At 43.1% G+C, this 25,663-nt stretch overlaps 1 protein-coding gene across 3 annotated transcripts in view; it reads left to right on the top strand.

Annotated features, from left to right (window-relative positions):
• Positions 1-22,699, top strand: part of RIN2 (Ras and Rab interactor 2) — a 59,365-nt gene extending 36,666 nt beyond the window's left edge. For all 3 annotated transcript variants that reach the window (XM_042878371.1, XM_042878356.1, XM_042878366.1), the window contains 9 exons: positions 316-508; positions 1,320-1,431; positions 3,181-3,253; positions 4,030-4,121; positions 6,924-8,060; positions 14,321-14,626; positions 16,363-16,494; positions 18,058-18,221; positions 20,825-22,699. In XM_042878371.1, coding sequence (XP_042734305.1) covers positions 316-508; positions 1,320-1,431; positions 3,181-3,253; positions 4,030-4,121; positions 6,924-8,060; positions 14,321-14,626; positions 16,363-16,494; positions 18,058-18,221; positions 20,825-21,139 — 2,524 coding nt within the window. In that variant the 3' untranslated portion in view covers positions 21,140-22,699. The remainder of the gene's footprint in view (positions 1-315; positions 509-1,319; positions 1,432-3,180; positions 3,254-4,029; positions 4,122-6,923; positions 8,061-14,320; positions 14,627-16,362; positions 16,495-18,057; positions 18,222-20,824) is intronic.
• Positions 22,700-25,663: the final 2,964 nt, after the last annotated feature.

Below are 25,663 nucleotides of genomic sequence, written 5' to 3'. Positions count from 1 at the left end.
CCTTAGAAAAGCTTATCTGTGCTGGAGAAGCAGGGGGATGGTTTTACATAGGCACATATATCCGTTCAAAGTGATTGCTGAACTTTGACAAGCTCATAGAATAATGCTAGAGCTTACCTTACACTTAGCTCTTAAATTGGGGGGTAAATGAAAGAGAGAAATCATACAGGTAAGAGAACATGTGTACTAATAACATGAGTTCTAAATAGAAGAAATAACTATCTAGGCTGCCAGCAGTGCTGTTAGTTTTGTTGATCTGTGTTTGCTGAACTGAGGGATTGCTTATAACCAACATATAACTTTGTTTCTCCACAGTCTAGTAAAGAACATGGATAATGTCTCTCCAGAGAAAAAGGATGTGAAAGGCTGTCCTCGGGACTCTGGATATGATAGCCTATCTAACAAGCTGAGCATATTGGACAAGCTCCTCCATACTCACCCTGTGTGGCTCCAGCTTGGTCTGAACGATGCTGAAGCCACAGAAATTCTGCGTGCACAGCCTCCTGGGGTAGGAAGATCATTGCATTTTATTGATACAGCTGCTTGTTGTAAAACAAAACTAACGTGCACAGGCAAGTAAATGCACATTCACACACTGCGTTAAAATGAGCAACACCAAAGTATCCCCCACAAAACCAACACTCACAAAGCTGCTTCTGTGTGTGCATTGGATAAGCCAAGCGAAAGCTTCCTGAGTGGTTGGCAGCTGGACGAGTTTGGCCTTGAGAATAGTTAGAGGTCCTCTGCAGCTGAGAGAGCGTAGACTGCTACAATTAGAGCTCTGGAGTTGGACCTTGCTAAACAGCGTTGTAACAGATGCATTTCCACCATATGGAGGGAGCAAGAACAAAGATTTTGTCCTTGACTAGTGCCTGTCAGGGTGCTGTAATGGAAACCAGGTCCTCCCAGTTTTGCTAAGGCTGGTGGCCTGCTTCTGTATCCTGTTGCAAGAGAATTGCATGAATAGGCTGCTGTGACACAGCAGGGCTCCATCAGTGTCCCCCAGATTCTGCAATTTGACTCAAAGCTGGGGGTTGCTTTGTGTTAAACTAGAGAGCTCATAAAAGGGCATCATAAACTTGATGTCACGTATCTGTTACAGTGAGATGAAATGCTTTTCTAAACAATTGACTGCTGTTTCTCACCAACCTGTTGGATGTGGTAGATTCCTGTGCTGAATTGAATTAAATTCTGAGGTGTATTGTAAGGTGTGTCAGTGATCATGAGATTATTACAGTTTCTTTTGTCCTCAGTATCTGTCTCTATTAAGGCACCTGTGGTGAAGCTAAAATTTTATCTCTTTCCTTTCTCTACAACAGATATTTTTGGTTAGGAAATCTTCAAAACTGCTGAAGAAGGTCATATCTCTGCGTCTGCCAGGCGACTGTGGGCCCTGCCTGAAGGAATTTGCAATAAAAGAAAGCACATACAGTAAGTTTTAAAGAATTTTCATCTATTTGTCTCCCAGCATGAGCCAAGAGTAGTCTGAATTGGTGAAACCCACAGCAGAAAATACTCAGATTCATGTGTAGGTCACTCCAAATGTAATGCCTCCTTTTGACTTCCACATAAACTACAACAGCTAATAAGAGCATAATAAAACTGGTTGATAGAGTAAATTCTCAGCTACAGAACGCTATTCTTCAAAATAATTGCCCCAGTTAGCTCTGCATTTCTGCCAACAAAATGGAATATTTCTATCATGGCATTGCTGATTTGGGGCCTAATTGGTAACGAGGGGTAATTAACTGCTGACTCTTTCACAGAAGTGACTTAACACATGTGGAAAGCAGCGTGACTGGCTGTAATACGGGTGTATTTAATCTGTGTGATCTATGGCTGTGTCCCCGGGCTTGTTATACTAATTTCCTACCCTCTAGCAAATGCATATTGTTATCATTCAGGAGCATAGTTTTACCACAAGGGGGAAGTATATACTGATGGTTTTTACTTACTATTCCTGGTTGAGCTTTTCACCACAGTCTGGAATCTGAACACACATCTTCTCTTAACATCCTTTACCCCCCTGCCAAGATCATCTGCCTGTTGACTACCTGCATCTGTTAGTGCATCTCTTGAAATCCATTTACCTGAATGCATCAATAGCCAGCTTGGCTAGTCCTTCAGAGTAGCAGTTAGGTAAAAGATGAGTACCTGACTTTGCTCTGGTTCGTGTGCATGCAGACTTCATATTCACAGAATCACAGAATGGCCAGGGTTGGAAGGGACCTGAAGGATCATGAATCTCCAACCCCCCCCTACCACATGCAGGGCCAGTGACACTGGTGAACCTTGCTTTGGGAAGCTGATCTTGCAGCATGGAGTACTGACAAAATTGCAGTGCTGCTGCTCACCAAGAGGCATTGCTGGCAATAACCAAAGGTTCTGCATGACTTCTGTCTTTTTCCACCAAGCCAGGAGCTCTGCCTGATTTCAGTCTGAATGTCTTAAGCTTCTGCAGCACAGGAAGTACTTTCCTTGAGAGATGAATTTCAAAAGAATTCCTCTGCCTGCAGAACTGGAACTGGAACTGTGTGTGCACCTGCATAAGAGATTTACCCCCTTCTCATTTGGCTTTTCTGCCATGCAGATGGGCTGAAGAATCAGGCTTCACATTCAGCCCTTCATAGAAGTTGTCTGAAGCTCCTTAAAACCAGCATTTGGTCCAAATAAGACCAAATAAGGAACCTGTCTTCTGGCACTGTTGTATTTAGTAAATGATCTTCCTTCAGTGCTTTGGTCTTAGCCACGTGCAGAGGTAGAAGATTTGGACTGTGTCAATGTAGGAGCTTCTCCTTGATACCTTTTAGTTCTTGGGTGAGATTTCTCAGTGGAATCAATGAGATTTAAGCACATTAGTAAACATGGGAAGCCTCAGTTGTTAAATTTTATTATTTTCTAAAAATGTGTGCAGTTCTAATAACACTGGATCTGATCCCAGGAGTTACACCACACGTCTGGAGTGCAGAAACCCATCACCAGGACTGTCCATTGTCTCTGAAACTACCTGTAGCTGCGACACGTACTCTTTCAAACAGTTGTTCTTTATTAGCCATGTAGTATTGAGTTTGATGGTGTAAACTTACTGATTCTAGGGGGAGAAATAGAGATGCACTTACTTAAGCTTTTCTAAGAAGCAATGGATTTGTGATTCTTTACCTGTTGTTACTTTCTTTGCAGCGTTTTCCTTAGAGGGGTCTGGAATAAGTTTTGCTGATTTATTCAGGCTCATTGCTTTCTACTGTATTAGTAGGTAAGATAGTTTTATGTTCCATGGGAATCTATTTGCTGTCATTTACTCTTAATTATGTGTAGGTACTTATACTACTGGTTTAGCAGGTGCTGTTGCTTGAGGATGTGTTAGTACCTGTGAGGTGGGCAAGAGGTACGCTGTTGGTACTCACAGTGTACATGTGGCTAAGTAGTTCTATCCCTTAAAAAAGCTTTCTACACTAGATCTGGCTTGTGTTATTTTTCACCGTTCATGCGTCTCCCTTTGAGAAACTGAGTGTGAGAAATGATTAATGCTTTCTTTTGTAAGATACGTTTTCAGTCTAGAACAGAGTAGGACCGGTACATCCCAGCTTGGAAGTGTTTAGGGTAGGTGCCAAAGTATTCATTTAGATTTCTAATCTGAGAACTGGAATTCAAGTTGGTGATCAGTTAACAGTGTATTCAAAAGATAACATTAAGGCTGATAGCATTTTGCATCTCACTGGCATACTTGTAAAGGATGAGATGTAAGAGATTCTGATGCAGCAGGAGAAAATGTAGGGTGGGACTGTGGAATCGAGCCCCAGAGGAGTACTGGGAACTTGAAACTCATTTGCACTTCACACTAGTTTTCAGTGTGAAGGAATCCTGGCACTGATAAAATTTTCACCATGCAATGTTTGTTTAAGGCTTTTATTACCTTCTGTAGCTCAAGAAGGAAGTAGGAACTGGATCTCAGCCTGTGTTGAAAACAAAGTCTTATAAAACTTTGGATGTTGTTGTGAAAACCATATTTACTTTGATGTTGCACAACAGGGATGTCCTTCCATTCACCCTGAAGTTGCCTCATGCTATTGCTGCAGCAAAGACAGAAGCTGAACTTGAAGAGATTGCTCAGCTTGGACTGAGTAAGTAGTCATCTACACAGATGTCGTTCCCTGTAGCATCACTATAAGCTTGAGGAAATAAGCTGTCTGTAAACGGTTCATGTTTGTCAGTGATGATCCAAATTTCATTTGGAAAAGCAGCTTCTCTTACTGGGATGGCCAAACCATGTGCTTGCCAAGCAGTTACCTTGGTGTTCTTCCTTCCTTCTTTAATCTTCTGTGATATTCGTGTTTCTGTTAGTGCTGTTTCCTTCCTTCCTTCACTCTCTCCTCTGCGTAGCCCCTTAAGCTGCTGCAAAGCAAGTCTAAAAATTCCTCAGGCAAACATTTGATGCAGCTTGTCCTCTAAGGGTGAGTGTTGGCTGCAGGCTCACATAGCAGGCACTAGCTGGATAATTTGCTGCAGCTGATGGAATAGTCTAGGAACTGAGATTCACTATTAATAAGCGGCTCTATTCAGATTGACACGTGATTATTTATTTTAGGAGGGCAATTGCAACATCAGTGGCTTCATGCTGTAGCCTATGAATAAAAGGAGGGGTGTATACATAACATCTACAGAACATATTCATGCATGTTGGTTTGGCTGAAAGAGCACGATTGCTGCATCCAATTAAAGGCTCAGTGTAAAAACGTTAAGCATTACATTTGAGCATTGCAGCAGATACAAAGGTTGGCAGGATTTGAAACATGGGCGCAACCCGAATGAATCACTGAGCAACTCCTGCAAAGTGCTGAATGGCCTCATTTCCTTTGGCAGGAAGGGAGGGTTAGCCAGGGCAGTCTTCTGTCCTGGTAGACTTTTGAGTCATCTTTAATTTAGAAGTGGACCCTCAGGAAATCATGGTGTTATCACAAGGCTCTCTAGGACTATTTGGCTCGCAGAGAAGCCATACGCAGGGGAGAGTTGCATTGCTTTGCATTTTGCTGTATTGGATCAGGAATTGTTTTAGAGAAGAAACTGTCTTCTGCACTTCTTGTTTGCAAAGTGAGGCGATCAAATGGAAGCGTGGAATTTTAGTGGGACCACAGACTAACATTTAACTGCTGATTAGGTAAACACTTGGAAAAAAATGGTCTGACTGAGATGCAGAGCAATGGAGATGGTCTCCCAGTGACACCTGGAGGCCCTCGAGGAGCATCTGAGTATCTCCATGGAGGAGAATGATGATGTTGAACAAGCTGTCTAGACTAACCACACTCTTTGTTCTCACTACTTGAAAGCACCATGGTTTACTTCGTGTTGAACCATTTGTCTGTGTCTTGTGTGTTGTTTCTTTAAGCTAATGCCTTTGAATACGGAGGAGGAGATTGGATTAGCCTCTAACTATGTGGAGGTTGTATTTGGAATCCATTATCTGCTACATACCAGGTTAAGTTTGAGGTTTCTGTGAGCAAATGCCGAGCAGCAGAGTTAAGTTTCTGATGGTTTTCTTGGTGTCCGCATACAAAGCAGCACACAAAAGTGAGCTCTGTGATACTGCGGACCCAAGAGATGCTAAAAAAAAAAACTCTCAGGGGCCCTTCCTATTAACAGTGAGCTTTCTTAAGCAACAAGCAGGCACAGAAGAAAACATCCTGCTCCTGTCAGAAGTCTTTCATGCTTCAGATTCTTTTGGCCTCTCCTGCTGTTTCACCTGCAGCAATGTTTATTTACATCGTACATGTTTGTAACGGCTCACATGGTAGATGTGCTGCAGGCAGGATGCAGAGTCATGGTGCCAGGACAAAAAAAAACAGGGATGCTGTGTGACTCTGTAAGGGAAAAAAAAAAAGTAAATTCCTCACATATGTTCTCTGGCTGCAACTTGTGCCAGGGGCTGTGCCCTATCTTCTGCCCATAGGTAAGGTACAGCTGTCAGGCATGGACCTACCATGGGTATTCATGCCCTTCAGCTCGTGTTTGCTCAACAGTCAATGTAAGGTATCTTGAAACTCCAGGAGAAGGGGCCTTGCCAAGACTGGTGAACTTGAGCAAAGCCTGCCTCTGCTGTTCTTCACTTGTTTTGGTGTGGTGGTTATTCCTGAGGGCTTGTCTGGTTTCAGTCTTTGTACTTTGACAAACTGGGCTTTACTGTTGACTCAGTTTCACAAAAATGCTGCTGATGCTTTGCTGGGACAAGAGGCAGCGGCTGAAATTTGCTGGTTTAGCACAGGTTTTCCACACTGTGCTGGTGTGGGATGGCACGTTCGGTCTAATTATGTGCTGCTGAGTGTCTGAAAGCTCAGACAAAATCATTGCAAACACGGGGCTACAGGCCAGCTCTCTTAAAGGGACACGAGCAATTGTTCTCTGTGGCTGAAGACTGTGTGCACCCAGTGCAGCTGAATGTGAGCATTTGTAGTTTTGTTTGTTTGTTTTAAGAGGAAACCAAACCAAAGTCTTTGTTGAGTTATTTTAAGTGGCAGCTGGAGTTGATCAGCTCAGTTCTGTTGTCTTTAATGGAGTGGATTTATTAATACCAGCTGAGGATCACTCCTGACTGAGATGCTAGTAATGAGATCATGCTCATTTTAGCCTCAAATTCATAAAGATTGCTGTGTTACATTATCTGTTCCTTTCTTTGGTGCTCAGCTAATTTTTAAGCCTAATTCTGTGCTCTGACTTGAAGTTCTCCATTTCTTACCATACGTGTAAATGAGTACAGCGTGCAGTTACATCTGGTAGCGCTTTCAGGGATTCACTGGGATTTTTTTCCTTGAATTAATAAAAGCTTGTCTGAATTGCTTACTACGTGAAGCTGGTTGTGTAGAGCTGAATGTTCTGAAAGCCATCTGCGTGCTATCCTGCATTCTTACACTGATGCAATGCTGATTTTTCAGATTTCTGGAGCTCTCCAGCTAACAGCAGCCCCTCAGATGCTTCACCTCCCCGTAAGCCTGGGCCTTCAGACAGCGCTTGCAAAGACTCGCGTCAGCTCTGCCTTATAAATGGAGTGCATTCTATACGAACCAGAACGCCCCTGGAGCTGGAGTGCAGCCAGACCAACGGAGCGCTGTGTTTCATTAATCCACTCTTCTTAAAAGTACACAGCCAAGATGTCACTGGAAGTCTGAAAAGGCAGAGCCTGAAATCTCAGGACGTGAATGGCACCGAGAGGCCTCGCTCCCCCCCACCCCGGCCACCACCTCCTTCTATTAATAGCGTCCTCATGAGCCCACAGCTTTCCAGGACTATAAAGCGGACGAGCGTGCCAGAAACAGTCAACCATAAGAAAGAGAGAGACTTGGATTTGCTGCAGAGTAAACCAACCCCTATTCCGCCTCCTCGGCTGAAGAAGCAGGCTGTTTGTGCAGAGGTGGAGGGCGGCAGCTCAAAGCCCGCGGCCGCAATTCAACCTGCCTGCAATTCTGCGCGTGTGCCCGCGGCTGCTGACGTTGTAGGCGAAACCCCCCCACCCCAGCCAGCTCCAACAGCTTCCAAGAAGACTGCAGTTAGCAGCTCTGAGTCACACGTACCCTGGAATGGAGGCCGGCAGAGGCTGAGCGACATGAGCATTTCTACCTCCTCCTCTGACTCGCTGGACTTTGATCGGAGCATGCCGTTGTTTGGCTACGAGGGGGACACTAACAGCAGCCTGGAGGATTTTGAGGGGGAAAGTGACCAAGAAAGCATGGCACCTCCATTGAAGCCCAAGAAGAAAAGAAACAGTTCGTTTGTTCTCCCCAAGATTGTGAAATCCCAGCTACGGAAAGTTAGTGGAGTTTTCAGTTCCTTCATGACCCCTGAAAAGAGAATGATTAAGAAGATTGCAGAGATGTCCCGGGACAAACGCACTTACTTTGGATGCCTGGTGCAGGACTATATCAGCTTTCTCCAGGAAAACAAGGAGTGCCACGTTTCCAGCACAGATATGCTACAGACAGTTCGGCAGTTCATGACCCAAGTGAAGAACTATTTGTCCCAAAGCTCTGAACTTGATCCCCCAATCGAATCGCTGATTCCAGAGGACCAAATAGGTAAGGAATACTGGGCTGTATTTTGAGGGAAGGTAGACGTGTGCAATCTGTATTAACAGTAATATTCTTTATGCAAGTTTGGAAAGATGGGATTGATTTTACTGTCAGAATTCAAGACATTGAGTATTTCAGTTGTTAAAAAATGTTAGAAACTCCACACCAACAAAACCAAAACCTAGCAACTCAGATTGGTGCTACCAAGCTGTTTATAAAAAACTATCCTTAAAATAGCAACAGCAGTTATAGGACTCCTTACCCATGATCTTGTATTAAATCTGCACTACTGCTTATTTTGCAAAATCTCTTTTTTGTCAGCACTTGTTTTGTCCCCTCCTTTGGGCTGAAACAGTTGAAATGCTGGCACCGAAGCTGGGACAGTTTCAGCAGCGTGCTGAGTATGCACAGTAGCTGCAAAACTAGAATTTATTAGAAAAGGGTGACAGTTAAGAGCAGAAAGGCGTTCTGTAGCAATTCACTGTGGAAATAAATCTCATTCATCCAGTCTTGTTCACTCTAAGCAAAGCTGCAGTGTCCCTGCAGATGAAACAAACTGAAAAGATAGAGTTGAAAGAACAAAATGTGTGTAGGAGAGAACGGGTTGCTAATCTCTGGATTTCTATATCTCTCTGTTGCATGTATGTGGTTATAAAAGGTTGCAGATGAGCTATAGGGTTGAATACATGTTTTTTCAACAGGGAGAGGCTTGTGTATCCACCAAAGTGAAATCATTGTTGCTGCATAAAATCCCACTGTCCCTCTGCCTTGCTGAGTGTGAGCTGTGTTTGTAAAAGAGTCTATAAGCCACATTCAGGAGGTAACATCCCTCGAGGCAAAATACTTTCCTTGTGAGCTCACTTCAGTCCTAATTTGCTTGTTTTTCTCCTATACCCCAGTGTCCCAACAGTTGGCCCAGTGCAAAATTGGCAGGATAGTTCTTTCTCTGGCAGTAGAGGATGATTTTATGTTGACGTTTCAGTCTGTCCTTGCCTGGGAGGAAATGCTTCATGTAACCTGAACTTCACTTATGGAAAGTCAAGCAAAACTAATAAGCAATGCTAGAGCAAATATACACTGAGAGTCCTCCGAGTTGAGACTCTTTAGAAGAAGTATATTAAGTAGGTGCTACGTGGAAGAAAAAGGCAATTGGAGCACTGGTGTTTGGGGCCTTTTCCTCTGGCCTTGTGCAGGGTATTGGCAATTTGACAAGGAATACAGAGCTGTATTTACTAGCAGTTTGGTCAAAGCTCTGTTTAGCTTGTACTTTTCATTCCAAGGGTGTGGTTCAGTCAGACTGAGTCTCTGGAGGTTTGGAAAAATGTCTGCTTTTAAATGTTTTAGTAGTTTGGAATAGTTGAAGTTATGAGACATAATAACTACATCGGTTTTCTTCAGTGACAAAGTATAGCTCTGATCCTCTGACTAAATGCAATTAATGTGTAAGGCGGGATGCTTTTAAACAAATGAACTTGCTTTTGAAACAACTGCTGTCTATTGCTGGATCCTGGAAGTGAATCAGGAGCATCAGATGTTGCTGATCTCAGCAGATAACTATGTGACAGCAAGATGTAGTCGTTCCTATGGAGAGCTTGAAAGCATCTCTGCCTGCTATCCAGGTTTTTACTTGACTATTTCAGTACAGAATTGTAGACCTTCCTGGAACAGTAGGATTCCCAGTGTTGGGATGGAATTAAAGGTATCTGGCTTCTATTGTTCAAGAGTAAATGCAAAAGGTATTGAAAGTCATCCACACTTGAATATGCTGGGCTGGGCAGAGGAGATCCTGCTCAACTAGCAGGTGCTTGGGAGGTGGTGTCACTGGTGCTGAGCGAGCAGTCACTGTTGTCAGGTGTCACCAGACAGGGTCCCAGTGCCTGAACCTGGGACGGTCAGCTTTAAGGAATTTGGCAAGGAAGTCTTAGTTGATTGCATGCAAAGCTGCCTGGAAAGAATGCTGCCTGTTATCTCTTGCTATTTCTAACGCATGATGGGTTTTTCAGTGTGGGATATCAGGTTTGGGGAGAGCTCTTAGGATCAGGACAGTACTGTGACAAGAGGATCAGGGTCAGTGAGGAGGGGCCCGTTGGTGCAGGAGAGAGCATGATGGCTCGTGTCCATGGCTCAGCCACTCTGGGCAGTGCTCAAAAGCATCCACTGATCAGGAGTCCTAAGCCTCCAGAGAACGCCTGCTAACTGTTCCTAGACACAGAAAGGTTTTCCCTTGCCTAACTTCACCTCCCTGTACCTGTTTCCACTGACAGTGGACGTGGAAATCATTGGCAGTCCTTGCTGCAGCAGCTTTTTACATCTAGGATGCTGTCATGTGGCACCGGACCTTACTTTATTCACCCCCTTTCCAGCCCTGTGTTCCCTGTGGGGTTGCCTGGTCTCTGCACCTCCAGCTGGCTGGCCTTGGCACAGTCAAGCCAGGTCTGCTTCCTGCCACTTGACTATGACCTTGCTGTGATTAGCATGTCTCACTGGGGGATGCTATTTTCTCAGACCCCATCAAAATGGTTGCTGAAATAGTCACAGGACTCTGCAATTCAGTTTTTCTTCTTGACGTGCTTAATCGCTTCATCTTGTGGTTTTTTGGGTTGGTTTTGTTGTTTGTTTTTTTTTTTTGCCTTTTTATTCTTGTGGAAAATCAGTGTTTTAGTTCATACTAATTTTTTCTAGTATTTCTTGTTTGATAGTAAACTGTTGGTGAGTTCCCAGAAAGTACAGCGTTTTCAGTTCACATACCCTGCTTATAATAACCACAACTAGACTGTATTTCTCATATTTATAGGAAAGCTGCATGGAATAGGGTTGAGGGTCTCAAAAAGGTCAAGAGACAGACTACCACCTGCTCTTCTTCATTGACTGTTATCCTAAAAGAATTATAATGGTATGCCATTATTTCTTCTTGAAAGCCTCCTGTTGGCTGAGCTATTTCTAAGTGCTTATGTGTTCTTTTTTTCCTCCTCCACAGTTGTTCATCTTTGTACCTTACCATGTTGAATTGAGAGAAGTGGCTTCCCCTCTGTTACCCCTCTCATTAGAATCTATCATAGAACCATTAAGGTTGGGAAAGACCACTAAGATCACCAACCTCAGCCCACCCCATTGTGCTCACTGCCCACGTCCCTCAGTGCCACATCCCACAGCTCTGGGACTCCTCCAGGTGAGCACACCGCTCCCTGGGCAGCTGTGCCATGCCTCACCACTCTTTGGGACAAGGGGTTGTTCTTAACAGCCAACCTGAACCTCCCCTGGTGCAACTTCAAGCCATTCCATCTCATCCTGTCACTGTTACCTGACCCCCATCTCACTACAACCTTCTTCCAGGTCACTGAAGAACACTTCTCCAAAGTGGAAACCCCATTGGGTGGGCAGGAAGCAGTGGTAAAAACATTGAGCAAAGGCAGTGGGTTTGGTTCTCCCGTTCCTGGCCATCCCTTTGATTTGTTCTGTGGCTTTCCCTGTGCCTTTACTACTGCCTTTTTAAGAGAGGACTCATTTGCCACACAGCCATAGTGTGAGTTTTGAACAGCCCACAACTCGTCTGATTAAAGCAAAACAAACCTAGAACAAATACATCTGTGACTCACTGGTGTGCTTTCTGCAGGCAAAGCAAGGGAAGGTTCATCTCAGAGACCGTTTTCTTCCCTAGTCTGTCAGCTTCTGCCACTGCACAGGGCTGTGCAGGATGTGTGGGTGTGTGAAGCCTTACTTCCAAACACTGCTCCTTTTGAGACGTCCCTGTCTGCACTGTGGGCTAGCTATGTGTCAGTGCTGACATCTGCCAGGAACTGGGCACTTGGCCATCCTGTAGGTCATGCTGCAAGTAATGCCTTCTGTTTATTTCCATGGAAATGACAACAGATACAAAGAGCACAATAACACTACTGGACAGAGCAAATTCTCAATTACAGCACATTATTTTTCAGTGCGGTCACCAGCATTAGCTGTGCATTTTGCCAGCGATGAACAAGAGCCTGCGTGCTGCTCCTGTAAGATCTGCACCACTGGAGATGGCGTACCAAAGCAACCCTTTGCTTTTAGCATCCCAGGCAATTTTGTTTGTGCTTTTTGTAATGGATCCAAGGCTCTCTGTGACCCCACTGAGTCCTTTTACCAAAGAACAGTTGGACCAATATTAGGTGATAAACAGGGCATGCATGTCAATCCGGAGGCTGGGAGCTAATAGGTGATGCCAGTAGAGCAACACAAGTTGGTAGTGGGGAATTGAGAGTTTGCTGCAATTTGTGGCAGCGAGGATTGTAGGAGGGCATGTAAGGACACTTGCTGTTACTGATATGTTGTCCTCTCTAGAATCAGAGCTGTGTGGTTTGCAGTGGAAAAAATAAAATAGCGTGTCAGCGTCGGATACAGATGTGCTTCCACAAGTCACAGCGAAACTAGCTGGCTGGCCTTACAATTCATTTATCAAAGCATTTCCAGTTCCCATTTTGAGGCTAGAGGTTTATTTAAGTATCACTTCAGGAACATTAAGTGATTCTTACATTATATTTTTTCCGTTCCTTTTTTTTTTTTGTTGGGTTTGTTGGTTTGTTGGGTTTTATTTTGAGTCTGAGGAGTGACTGTTATTGCTGAAACACTGAGTACCCTGGAGCCTATTGGACATTTGATGTGTTATTTGTTGGATATTTGAAAAGAGTTGGCCTTTTCTGCACTGAACATGAATTTGCTGATTTGTGTTGTTGCAAAAACAACCTAGAGATGCTGTAATACTAATTATAATTTGAATATTATTGTTAATGGATTATTATGTGGAGTACTGTGCCCATTTCTGGGGTTTGACGTTAGCTTTGCTCTGCAAAGTAAATAGGTAAGGATGGTTTGTTTGAAATGCTGCCACTTGTTGGGGTCTGATTGGTAGCTCTGGTCAGATGGGAAGCTGGATCTGCCTTTCACTCTGTGTAACATGGCCATAAGGAAATCAGGAAAATCGAGGCAAATGTGTTTGTATTTTCTCCCTTCCAGCAGATTTTGCAGCGTTGTGACAGAGAACTCAGATGCCTTTATGCATAGTTTGGGATTTGCCTGCCAGAGAAAAGCATAAAAAAGGCTACATATGAAGGATAGGGACTATAAGAGGAGAAAGAAAAGAGATATGAAGTTAAAAACCCAGAAAGAAAAAATGCCCTTCCAGGAGAGGCAAATATTGTCTGAGAAAATAAGGCGAGGAAAACAGAGTTAGACAGAACTTATTGGAAATATAAAAAAAAATCCCAAGCCTTAAAAATGGTTTGCAGTTTTAATGTTCCAGCTGACCTCTGTGCTCTCTGCCTACCCGTGGTTGCAGGCCTGCCTGCATCAAGCTGAAAGGCCCCATGTTTCTTTTGTGCATGTGGGATTTGTGCATGGTACAGCTAATTTGCGTGAGCTAATAATGTAAGCCATGTTGTCAAAGGGATACCGAGCGGTGGGAGAGGAAATTGGCTTACAAAATACAGGTTGGCAGGGAAAACCAAGGGAAGGGTTTTAGCCAAAAACCCTTCTCTGTTGATGTGGTCCATGGTTTGAACATGGAGTGTGACTCTTAATGAAAAGCTTGAGTAGAGCAGGCAAATAAAAAAGAACAAGTGGCTGTGCCACGTGCACACTATTGCCAAACAAAGAACTTCAAAGTTGATGACAAAGCTGTGTGCAGGCTTGCATGATGAAATCTCAGGCGAGACAAACACGGCTTCCTTTTCATTTATCGTTTAAGGCCCGTAATGTTTCAAAGTTCTTAAAGAGCTTGACAAAGCTGAGTCAAGTTTGTAGGAGACTTTGATTGAGTTGTAGTTTCTGATGGAAACTGTGCAAAAAGAATGAGTCTTCTGCCAAAGCAGATACAAGTTATGGTTTTGGCTGTGTTATGTTGTAAGTTTGGAAGTTGGTCTGAACTTAAAGCGAAACGAAACTCAGATTTCTGGCCAACAGAAGAAAAAAGCCAAGTGGAGCCACAGCTTTTTTTCTTTTTTGGGGTCAGTCTGTGGGTTTGTGGTGGGTTTTTTTGGTGGGTTTCTTTTTCCTGCTTGTTTGCTTCTTTTGTTGTTTACCAGATGGCGGTAATGAAAATGGAATACAGATTCTGTTCTGCTTCTTTGTTCTCTTGTTAACAAACATCTGGAAACTCAGCCTGTATAATAAATAGGTCTTGGCAATTGTGTTTTTTTTTCCCTCTGCAATATCTGTCTTGGGAATGGTTATATTAACTCCGGCACTGCTCTAGAGGAGGAAATCAACTGGCCTTGTGTTTCCCGTTGCAGATGTTGTCCTGGAGAAAGCCATGCATAAGTGCATTCTGAAGCCATTGAAGGGCCACATAGAAGCGATGTTGAAAGAGTTTCATACTGCAGATGGTTCTTGGAAACAGCTGAAGGAAAACCTGCAGCTGGTACGGCAGAGGAATCCTCAGGAACTGGGCGTGTTTGTTCCAACACCAGACTTTGTGGATGTTGAGAAGATTAAAGTCAAGTTCATGACCATGCAGAAAATGTACTCGCCTGAAAAGAAGGTCATGCTGCTGCTGAGAGTTTGCAAACTGATTTACACAGTTATGGAGAATAACTCAGGTATGGTGCTTCTCGTGGTTCGAGCTCACTGAGCTCCAAACCTGGGGTTGTGTTTCAATGCAGGATGCTAAACCACTTGGTTTTACCAGTATATATCTTGTCCTGGAGCTCTCAAAGCGTATAACCTTGCCTTTTTGAGAGGGATTCTTTCTCTGCTCTTCTTTCCTGTTACCTCTGATGCATCTGGCGGCACGCCTGCAGATTCAGTGTGAAGTAGATTTGTGAAGCAGCTTAAAAGAATTAAATAAATAGAAATCTTTTGCTTAACTGTAGACTTCTGGGACTGCCAGAAAGGCTGTCCTGTGTGTGAGCGCTGAGTTCAACACTGTCTAAGTGAGTATTTGTCTGGAAAGTAGTAATTGAGGGTGCACCCAGTATTTCCATGTAGTAATTAAATGCAGCATGCAGTCAGACAACTGCAGTATGCAGTAAAACAACTGCAAGGGTGCTATGTTATTGCATAGGTGCTACTCTGTCACCTGGAGACTTTACAGTACACTGCTGTGGTCGGTCATGAGTTAAGGTGAGCAGTGCTGCTCGTAGGGTAGCTTTTCCCTAAGCAAATAACAGCAGCTGGTGGTGGTAGGCAGTTTGTTTTCAAAATGGACGTTGAATCTGAAGCTGGACGTGGTGCTGCTGATCAAAGTGCCTCTAGGTCTGAAGTGCATTTAAGTCCAAGGTCTTACATTCAGTAAGGTACTTACATTCAGTGCAAACTTCTGCATTTTAAAATGCATCTGGGAATTTTGGCCTGAAGTGCTGCAGCTGTTACCACATTGTGTGTTTCCAACACACAGAAGAGAACTGTGGAGAGACTGCTGCTGGCTAACTCTTGCATAGCCAGTTGTGCCTGTTAATTTCTGCTTTGTGTGCTCTCAGCCAGTTACCCTCCATACTTGAAGGATGTGCTTTAGCTGGTTTAACTTTAGATCAGCCGTTAGGTCATCTGCAGTTTCACCAAAGAATAAGGTATGATTCCTGCTTTTGCTGGTTTCAAGTGGCCGTTATGTCGGTTCTGTAGTGAACACACTTCAGCCAAGTCTAGGGGTTTGCCCTTACAACTTTCTAAGCAAAGTTTAAATGCAGTAAAAGTGGCAGGAAGGCAGACAGATGTACGTACAGCACAATCTGTACTTCAGCTATGTAATGCTTTGGTAATGGTGCTTCACCAGCTGGTTAAGGATGATGCATTAGACCTTGTTCGATGGTACTTATAACTGTGCTGTGTCAACAAAAAGAGATGAGTTTCCATATGAAGTTTAATAGGCTTTTATATTCTAGACTCTGTGCTGGTATTCAAACTCAAGCTGGCATTAGTAACAGTTCTTCCCAGAAAGTGGGTGTTCCTGCATAAAACAGTAAAATGCCTATTCATCATCTTTTTAGCCCGTGATAGAAATGAGAGTGGAGATCAGGCTGGACATAGAGCACAGCAGCTTTCTGGGAGCTGACCAGATGAACTGATACCAAGCTGAGCCCAGTCTTTACATTCTCTTGCATGCTTCAAGGCACACGTCATCAGATTTGTGTTTGTTGGAAGTATAGCATCATGTGGGCGTTGGTGTCCTGGCTGTTGAGTGCCAGATGACATTCTCTTTGCCACACATTGATAACAGAAGACTGCAGAGTAATGCAGACACTGATCAGAAAGGCAGCAAAATAATGCTTTATGTTCAAGCAACGAAACTGAGAGAAAGGTGTGGTTTGTGTATCACTGCTTATTTCCTTCACCACAGGGAGGCTGTATGGAGCTGATGACTTCTTGCCTGTGTTGACGTATGTATTAGCTCAGTGTGACATGCTGGAGCTGGATACTGAAATTGAGTACATGATGGAATTGCTGGATCCATCTTTGCTGCATGGAGAAGGTAACGTTTATTTTTTTTATGAGAGCTGAGGAAAGGGCATGGGAAGGGCTTTGCATCACTATGCAGTATCTTTACCTCATTCAAGTAGGAATACTTTCAAGGGAAATCCTGATGCCAGTAGCATCATTTGGCATTGATTTGGTTGTTTGTTTACAGCATATAAGCTTGAGTGGCCAAGGAGAGTCTTACAACCTTAAGAGGGGATATCTTGGTTCTGGCCCAGAAGGAGGAGGCATCCTGACTTGGCAAGCAAGAACATGTACTGTGCAGGTGCCAAATGTGTTTATCCTTCAATGCCTGAAAGTATCCCGAGGGTATTTGTAGGGCTGTAGCTTTCAGTTAAGTTGTGACACATAATGGAGGTTGGTTTAGGTACTTGTAAGAACTTATTTGTCTTTGCCAGGTCAGTGCTTTTAAGAACATATTCCCTTCAATGATCTTCACTTCTTGCCAATATTTGTTTCTCATGAAGTTTTTTTTAGCCCTAGGAATGTGTTTCCTAAGGCACACTTGATTGGCTGAAATCTGCTAGAGAAGGGGAAATCTCCCTTCTGCTTTCCTGATGATGTTCTTGACAAACAGGTATTCTGCAAGCCTTTGATAGGCCACAGAATCCCTCATTTTATGAGAAAGTGTGAAGGTTCTTTAGACCAAACTCAGCTGTGATTTTATGTATGTGTATTTGTCGCACATCTCTGCCATCTTATGGCTTAATGAAATTGCTGTATCCTCCTACATGATGTTATGCATGGAAGAGCCTCGTTGGGATTCCTCCCAGTTGGAACTAGTGAGTTCCCTGCCTTCGTGTGTGGAGCATCCTCTGAGTGCATCCATTGCTTGTGTGTCTTTGCCTGGAAAATACTTGAGATATGAAACTGGAGATCACAAACATGGTTACATTTACTGAACTTTTTACTGATTTTTTTTTTTAATTCAACAAAAGTAGTCTGGCCGTTGTTCGGCTGTGTCTTCAGCACCAGCTGACAATCTGTACAGGAGAAATTGTTCAGTGCTTTGGGGTTCTGCAGTTTAAATGTAACGTATTGTTTGCTTTGGCTCTTAGGTCTTGTGTTTATAAAAGTTGTTGCAAAACTAAAGGCCAAGAGGCTGCTATTTGAAACCAGAGCCTCATTTCTAAAAGACAGATCAAACTCTGATGCGCTTCCTGGGTGCGTGGCAAACTCTGTCCAGTACTTTGTTGCTTTCATGTTCCTGAACAGTGGGTAGATTCTTTCATTTTGATTAAGCAGTTGACAGATGTTGATGTCACCAGTTCTTGAAGCTTGGGAGGATAATAAGTCCCTTAAGGAACCAGCTGTCCCCAGTACCAGTGAACCAAGAGCTAGATACTGTTTCACTGCTTGATAATGTGGACTGTGTCTGACTACTACATCTCTCTTAGCAGCTAAGAACATACTGTTCAATATTTAGCAGGCTAATGAGCTGTTTTTATGTATTAATATTTTGACAGTAGAATACGGGCACTACCACATACGTAAGAATTGTTTGTAGTACTGTGTTTGTGACTGCTCTGAGAAGTTCTTCCCTTGCTGTCCTTCACAGGAGGCTATTACTTGACAAGCGCTTATGGAGCACTTTCCCTGATCAAGAATTTCCAGGAGGAACAAGCTGCCAGACTGCTAAGTTCAGAAGCCAGAGATACTCTCAGGCAATGGCACAAGAGGAGGACGGCTAACAGGACGATACCTTCAGTTGATGATTTCCAGGTAGAGCTCAGGGCTTAAGCAGAAGAGCCAGGAATAATTGTTATGTTGGAAATCCCCATCTGAGAGTTATGATTTGTTATGATTGCCCTGGGATTATGAAGTAACTGGGTTGAAGCAGTGCTGAGAATGGGGCTGGCAAATTTTCCTCAGTTCTGAAGTCTTTGTACTTTATAACAGGGTTCAATTATGATGTCTGGAGAAAATACCAAATATGTTTTTCCCAGCCACCCTTCTATTTGAGTCACTCAGAGCATGGACAAACTGAATCATATCTCTTGATTTAACTTTTTAGTGTGTTCTACTGCTAAAAAGAGCAGATCTGGAATTCCAGTGGCACATGAATCAGCACAGCTCCCCAGTAGCTCATAGTGCCATACAGCAGGTGGCAGAGTGGAGAGGTGGGAGAGTAGTTATCTACAGATTTAAAGTCAGTGCAAGGAGTAGTGTTCTATTACTTGGATGTCTTCATGTTTGTTTCTTCATTTCTTACTGCTCTTTCAGAGTAGGTCAATAACTTCAACTGAAGAATAATAAAAGTTGCAATTATTTCGTCTTTAAAAATCAGGCCTGCTTATTTTTCCACATAAAGTTATGGGATTCTGTGGACCGAAGAGAAGAAGATGATGTAATCAAGAAGGATTAACTTCTTCACTTCAGTTGTTTGTGTTTCACTGCACAAAGTTTCTAGTGACAACCATCAATTATTTATTACATAATTAAGCGCTTGAGAAGTGAAGGTGTGGGGTAATCCAGAAGGTAATGAAACCTTCCAGCTCGGGCTTCTTCTGCTTTATCAGAGTGCATATAAGGAACTACAGATCAACACTGAACAGGAAGGAACTGAGAAAAGAAGCAGTCTTGTGCAATTTGCGTCTTAAGAGGAGAGCTGGTTAACAGAAATACCAACCTACAGCCAGTGCACAGAGTTAGTCCATCTTGCTGGGATCCGATCTTTATTGTGCTTACCTGTATTAAGGAAGAGTCTCAGCCTACTTGAATCTGCTGTTCTTTCTCATAGAACGCTACATCATAGGAAAATTCACTTCCCGGGGTCTTTGCTGGATGCCTAAAGTGCAGAAGATTCTTTGGGCAGGATCTTGCGTTCCATTTATTCTTCCCTTCCTCAGCAAGTCAACTTCAGCCAACCTAACTGTACAGCTGGGTGCTGTGCTGGGTCTGGGGAGATGCAGGGGTTTGGGGAAGAGCTGGCACTGAAGTTCTACAGTGCTTCTTCTGGTGTCTCTTTTAAAAGAGAGCCTCTGCTGCCTACTCCGAATGCCACTTTTCCATTTTCTTTCTCAGCATTCTACAGTCCTTGAAATAAAGTACCTTTCCTATGACAAAAGCATGAAGTGACTTCAGCTCAACTAATTGTCCCATCGAACCAAGATGCACTCACTGTGCTTCTGTGCTGCAGCCTAGTGAAACTCGAAGACCTTCATTCTCCATTCCTCAAAGGGTCATCAAAAGCAAAAATCCCATATGTTGATGAGGATTAAACACAACTTTCCAATGCTCCAATAAATAATTTTAACACTGAGTTATGGGCAACCTTCGGCCACTCCTTGGAGCATTCCTACCTGCATGAATGCACGTGCATTTAAAAACACACCTTCTGTACATTAAGTACATTAGAAATTAAAACTGAAGCGTGCAGTGCTGCTTTTTTTCTCCCTACTTCTTCAGGTTTGGCATGCTTGTTTTATTTAGCATACAGACAGGTAACAGCTCACTCAATAAGCAGGTCTTTCTCACTTTCCTAGTTTGCTTTAGACGGTCTTCAATTCTAGTTAATTTCCTTTTTAGACAAAATGAAATGGTGTGTTATGTCAGACTTGTGGGATTATGTCAGTTTCAGTCGAGGAAAAAAGATCCAGCTTTTGCCTCAAGATCATCTAAATGCACTCGAATGCAGCAGAGTAAATTTATTCTTTTGCAGCATCCCTTTGTGCCTTCTTTGGAGAAGGAAAACACCGTCTTACAAAATTTTTCATATCAGACACTGATAAACTCAATGAAAATGTCCTGCATGAGGCTGGATTACCTTGTGCATGCTACAGTATCAGACTGCAAAAAGATGTTTATCACGTAGTAGCTCGTGGACCAACATCCTTGTTTGCTTGAAATTAGCTGGAGCTTTTTTTTCTGCTTCTGACTAACATACTGCATGAAGTTTCTGGTTTTTTGTAGTGACCCAGCAGTGGCATCAGCAGCATCTCTTGGATGTGCTGTCTCAGATTTTGCTTTTCAGCATTTTGTTTCCTGTTAAAGCCTAATGTGAAGTCCTGTTAAAATCACTGGGGCTTTCCATTTGTCTTTAAGGCTGTATCTGTTCACTCCTAATTGCAGAGCTAGAATGCAAAGCAAGGAAAGGGGGATGTTGGCTTGCTGAGTTTCAGTAACGCCCAGCTGCAGATTTGCCAGTTTCACCACCGACATTGCGATTCACAAGGTGGTCAGAATTTACAGGAAGCAGTGGCATGTGTTTCACAACTGGAACGCAGGGGTGTTTGGTTGTTCATTGCTGACTCTTGAATTTTCAGAGGATGTCTTGTTTTCTTTCGGTTGTTTTTTTTTTTGACGCCCGTTTTCTCATCCAACAGAACTACCTTCGAGTTGCGTTCCAGGAAGTTAACAGTGGATGCACAGGAAAGACCTTGCTGGTAAGACCGTACATCACTACAGAAGATGTGTGCCAGCTGTGTGCTGAGAAGTTCAAAGTGGACAACCCAAAAGAATATAGCCTCTTTCTTTTTATCGATGACACCTGGCAGCAGCTGGCGGAAGACACCTACCCCCAGAAGATAAAGGCTGAGCTGCACAGCCGCCCGCAGCCCCAGGTCTTTCACTTCGTCTACAAGCGCATTAACAGCGATCCTTACAGCGCCATCTTTCAGAACGACGACTCTGCCTCTTAAAGCCAGCCATCGACAGTTCCACTTCTGTTTGCTTACCTGTTGGAAATAACCTTGTTAGCTCCCTGCTTTAGGAGCTGAAACGGTCTGTGCAGGTTTTAAACCATAAATGCCTAGCGAAATGTGTGCAGACACATTAGTGTTGCTTAGAAAAAACAATAATACATGTAAACCATGCATATGGCTAATTGTGCAGAATATTCCACCTGAGCGTTTGAGCGAGCAGCCCGTGAAGCTGAATTTCCTGTACCACAGACTTGCCTGAAATGAAGCATTATACTGTGGCCCTCTGCAGTTCTTTTTGCTGTAGTGTGCCAAAAATCTATTTTCTTACACTCATCCTTTAGCCAAATGTCACTTTGATTTAAATATACGTATGTTAGATAATTACTTCAGTAAACTCTCTGGTGTGTGCTCAGTTTCACCAGCGTGAGTTGGACAAGACTGTCCGATGCAGGGCATCAGTTAGCTCATTACCTGGATGATTGCATCCTTTTCTAATTTTTTTTTTATTACAGAAAAGCTCCATGTTTTTATATATATTTCCTAGAAATTTTATAGCAGTTGCAGGTAAACTGTCAGGGTTGTTTTTTAAAATATTTTTTTAACTATAAAATATTCTATAATTATGCATGTGATTTTAACACTTAATATACAAGAATAAATCTCTTGCTGGTTTTAGAGTACTGCATTAAAAGTCTCTTTGGTTTCTCTTCTTTTCCTGTTACGGGAGAGTTTATGACATTTCTGTTATGTGTAAGAAGATTGTAACATTGGCACTGGTGATTTCAGTGCCTTTATCAGAACTTTAGGTACTGTTATCTGGATTGTTGTTTATATGCATTGTTTTAGATAGAACTGGGTGGTTGGAAGGGGAAGTTGAAAAAAAAGAGGATGTGGAGAAGGGACAGAGAAAGAATTTAAGAGCAGAATTTGGGATTAAAATGTGTCAGTCTGCTGGTTCAGGCTCCCTGCAGAAAATGAGCAGAGGTTGGCAACGAACTCACGTGTAAACTTCATTGTAGATTTGCAGAGGGATTTGGCAGCACCTATCCCAGATACTGCTGGGGTTAGCAGAGGATTAGATGCATCAGTACAGTGAACACTAACCATTTTGTATAGTCTGTCAGCACCATCAAAACGTGTTTTGGACTGAAGAGTATGTTGTAGCATTTCATTAAGTAACTCAGTAGGTGACGTGAAGGTCAGAGTCCTACGTGTACAAAGATAAAATGGTATTGAATATGTGTGTTCTGTAGGCTTGTGCAACATAGCTGGTGCTGTGGGTGATGCTGTGGGTCCTCCTGAAGTCAGGTAGGGCTGGCTTTTTGTTTTTTGTTTTTTTCCTAGAGAGACATGGAGTTTTCTCCAGGTCCTGTGTGGGCAGATGATTGCAGAAATACATCACAAGCGACACGTGTATTGTACATACAAAGATCTGTAGCATTTTCAATGTTAGTTTGCCATGTATTTGAAACCCCTGGCACATGTTTGTATTTCATTTTGTAAAAGGCAAATGGTGAATTTTGCACATAATACATTGTAATACTGAATACAATTTCAGATGCTGTGTGCTGTGATTTTTATAATTTGTTTTCATTTTTAGAAATGGTTCACGCTTCTGAATGCTTTGTGTTGTGCTGTTGCTCCTTTTCCAAGGCTTTGCCAAGGAAGGATGCAATAAGTAAACGTTGTGCTATATAAAATAGCTTGTGAGGATCTCGATGCATGAAGTAATTTTGCTTAAGACCAAAACTGAAGAGTAATTGTGATGTCAGCTAGCAGCAGTGATACTCTCAAGGCTTGACATCAGTTAACTGATTCTTTCTCCTTTTTCAGTATGGCATTAACCTCTGTGTCACCACTGTGTTAATTATACAAAGTAACATGCATAGGAAGAGATTTAAAGCTGGTGGTTCCAAGATTGAGCCAGTCATTCTATGTGGCGTGCTTGACTTGAAGTGTGCAGACAGCTTGACTGCTGAACCATCACGTGTTGCAAAGTTAAGACTGACATGCACTGCTGATTAAATCTCTGCTATTTCCATGCGATGGCAGGTCTGTTAGGGGAAGGAAGGATGTGGGCAGAGATGGAAAGTATTGAGAAACTCGAAATTTGAGGCATGAAACTAAGGAAAGCAAAGAGGGCAAAAATGGAAACGCGTGCTTAGACCACCTCAAGATGACTCCACTGTCTCATCTTATGCAACTGTCTTCTGAACGGTAGAACAACTCACTTTGCTGTGCAAAACACTTCTCGCTTCTTGTAATGCCAGGAAACAGATGATACCAAAACTCTGGAAGGACTTTAGACTTGTAAAAAAATAATCTTTTCTGTCTCTTCTCAGAGTTGGATACTCTGAATATTGAGAAGTAAGACAAAGCTTTTGTTTGGCTTTTATTTTTTGCTGCTGCTTGTGTGTCATAGGGAAGTAATGGAAAAGGTGAAAGAAATAAAGTAGAAATAATCACTAAATTTTGCTGGTGAGAGCGTTAACAGAAAAGCTAACACTCTGTTAGGGCATTAGATGTGAATTCATTTATATATTGAAAAATAAAATGCCACCTGCAGCAGCCTAAGTCAGATCCTTATCTGTGGAATAGTCCACCCTTCATCTCTCTCCAATTCAGAGATGAAGTGGGTTCCATGTCAGAGGCCTTCTACAAGTAAAGGACAGCCGTTGCCCTTCCTTTGTCTACTGATGCCATTGCTCTAGGTGTGACTGGTGAGGCACAGTCTGCTCCTGATGAAGCTATGCTGTCTGTCTCAGATCATCTCCTCATGTCACATGTGCCTTAACGTGTTTTCCAAGAGAATCTATTCCCTGATCCTCCCAGGTACAGAGGGCAGTAATTCCACCGATTCTCCTTTCTTCCTTTCTTAAAAATAGAAGTGATGTTTTTCTTCCTTTCGTCACCAGGGACTCAATCAGACAGCCATGATTTCTCAAACATGATGAAGAGCAGCTCAGCAACAACATCAGCCAGCTCCCTTGAGACCCCAGGATGTGTATCACCTGGCCCCGTAGACTTCTACACCTTCAGTCTTGTGAGGCAGTCTCAGACTTGCTCCTTCATTACTTGTTTTTTGTTATGGTGGTGGGGTGTGTTGTTGTTGCTCTTTCTTCAAAGAGTGGATTTTTCATTCACCTTGAGAGCATTAAATCAAGTTGCAGTAAATACATGAAAGCAACTGGGCCACAGTGTGTAGTGAGCAGTACTGGAGCACTAAGCTAGCAGTGGGCAAATGAAGATGCTTTTAAGTCCTTGTTCTGCCTCAGGTTGAATGGAAACATTCTGACGTTGAGCATTCCAGAGCTCTTGGATGATTTTTGTTTAATGTAGTAAAAGTTCAGGTGGCTGTTGACAAATGGGATTTGATCGTTTTGGTTTTGTTTTTTTACTCCCTCATGTTTCTTACTGAAAATAATAGCAGTTAAAACTTAATTGTGTAGTTTATGCATCTCGTCGTGTCTGTGCTGAACTGCCAGACAGGAGTAAGTGAGGACATACAAAGATGTTTTATTCTTTGGGATTAAATAACATGCAGTTACTTATCTGACTTTCCCAAAGAATGCTCCTGTCAAGCACCTGAGCTTTTTGCTAATGTCAACGAGGAAAGGAATTACTGTGCTTTCTTGTTTCTTCCCACTCCCTTTTTTAAGACTGCTATCAAGAGAGAAACTTTTTTTTTTTTTAGATGCCCTAATTAAAACTTCAGTACTATTAATGGTCAACAGTGACTGAGAATTGGGTGATGTTTACAGTTTAAAGGGTTAAAGTATAAAGGGTAAACAACTTGGAAAATTGAAGTGTGCTAATGTTACTCTGTTAACCAAATTGAAGTGCTAGCTGTTTCAAGGATGTAGGATTTCCAAATAACCTGCAAAACAGAAATCTGCCTCCTTGACACCAGGTAGATGTGTTGAAACTTTCTAGGGGGGAGGATGCATAAATGGAGACAATAATTTTTCTTTGCAAAGATGTGGGTATTGTCTGTGTTTAATCAACATGAATGTAGAATCCTTTCGTCAAGTGCACTTTATACTAAAGCACGATGTTCTCTAATTCCTGTGACAAGTGGGCAAGAGGAGAACTGCCCAGCCTGACCTTGGCTGCCTCCAGGGATGGGCATCCACTGCCTCTCTGTGCAACCAGTGCCAGCCTCGCCGCCCTTAGCGTGAAGCTTCTTGCATCCCATCTAAACCTCCCCCCTTTTAGTTAGAACCCACTTCCCCTTATCCTATCACAAAGCCTGTCGTCTTTCTGCGCGAGGGGCGGGGTCCGGCACGCTGCTGCCGCCCGCTGCGCCAAATGCGCTAATGCGATCACTGGCCTCTGATGGTGGCCATGTTGGTTGTGGGTGACATCGGTTTCCGGGTGGCCATGTTGGTGGTGGGTGACATCGGTTTCCGGGCGGCCATGTTGGTGGTGGGTGACATCGGTTTCCGGGCGGCCATGTTGGTTGTGGGTGACATCGGTTTCCGGGCGGCCATGTTGGTTGTGGGTGACATCGGTTTCCGGGCG

Source organism: Lagopus leucura, unplaced genomic scaffold (assembly GCF_019238085.1).
Source record: "Lagopus leucura isolate 7727_CA_CO unplaced genomic scaffold, USGS_WTPT01 Super-Scaffold_73, whole genome shotgun sequence".
NCBI lineage: Eukaryota > Metazoa > Chordata > Aves > Galliformes > Phasianidae > Lagopus > Lagopus leucura.
Note: the sequence above shows the minus strand (reverse complement) of the source record. Positions and strands in the feature narration are given on the sequence as shown.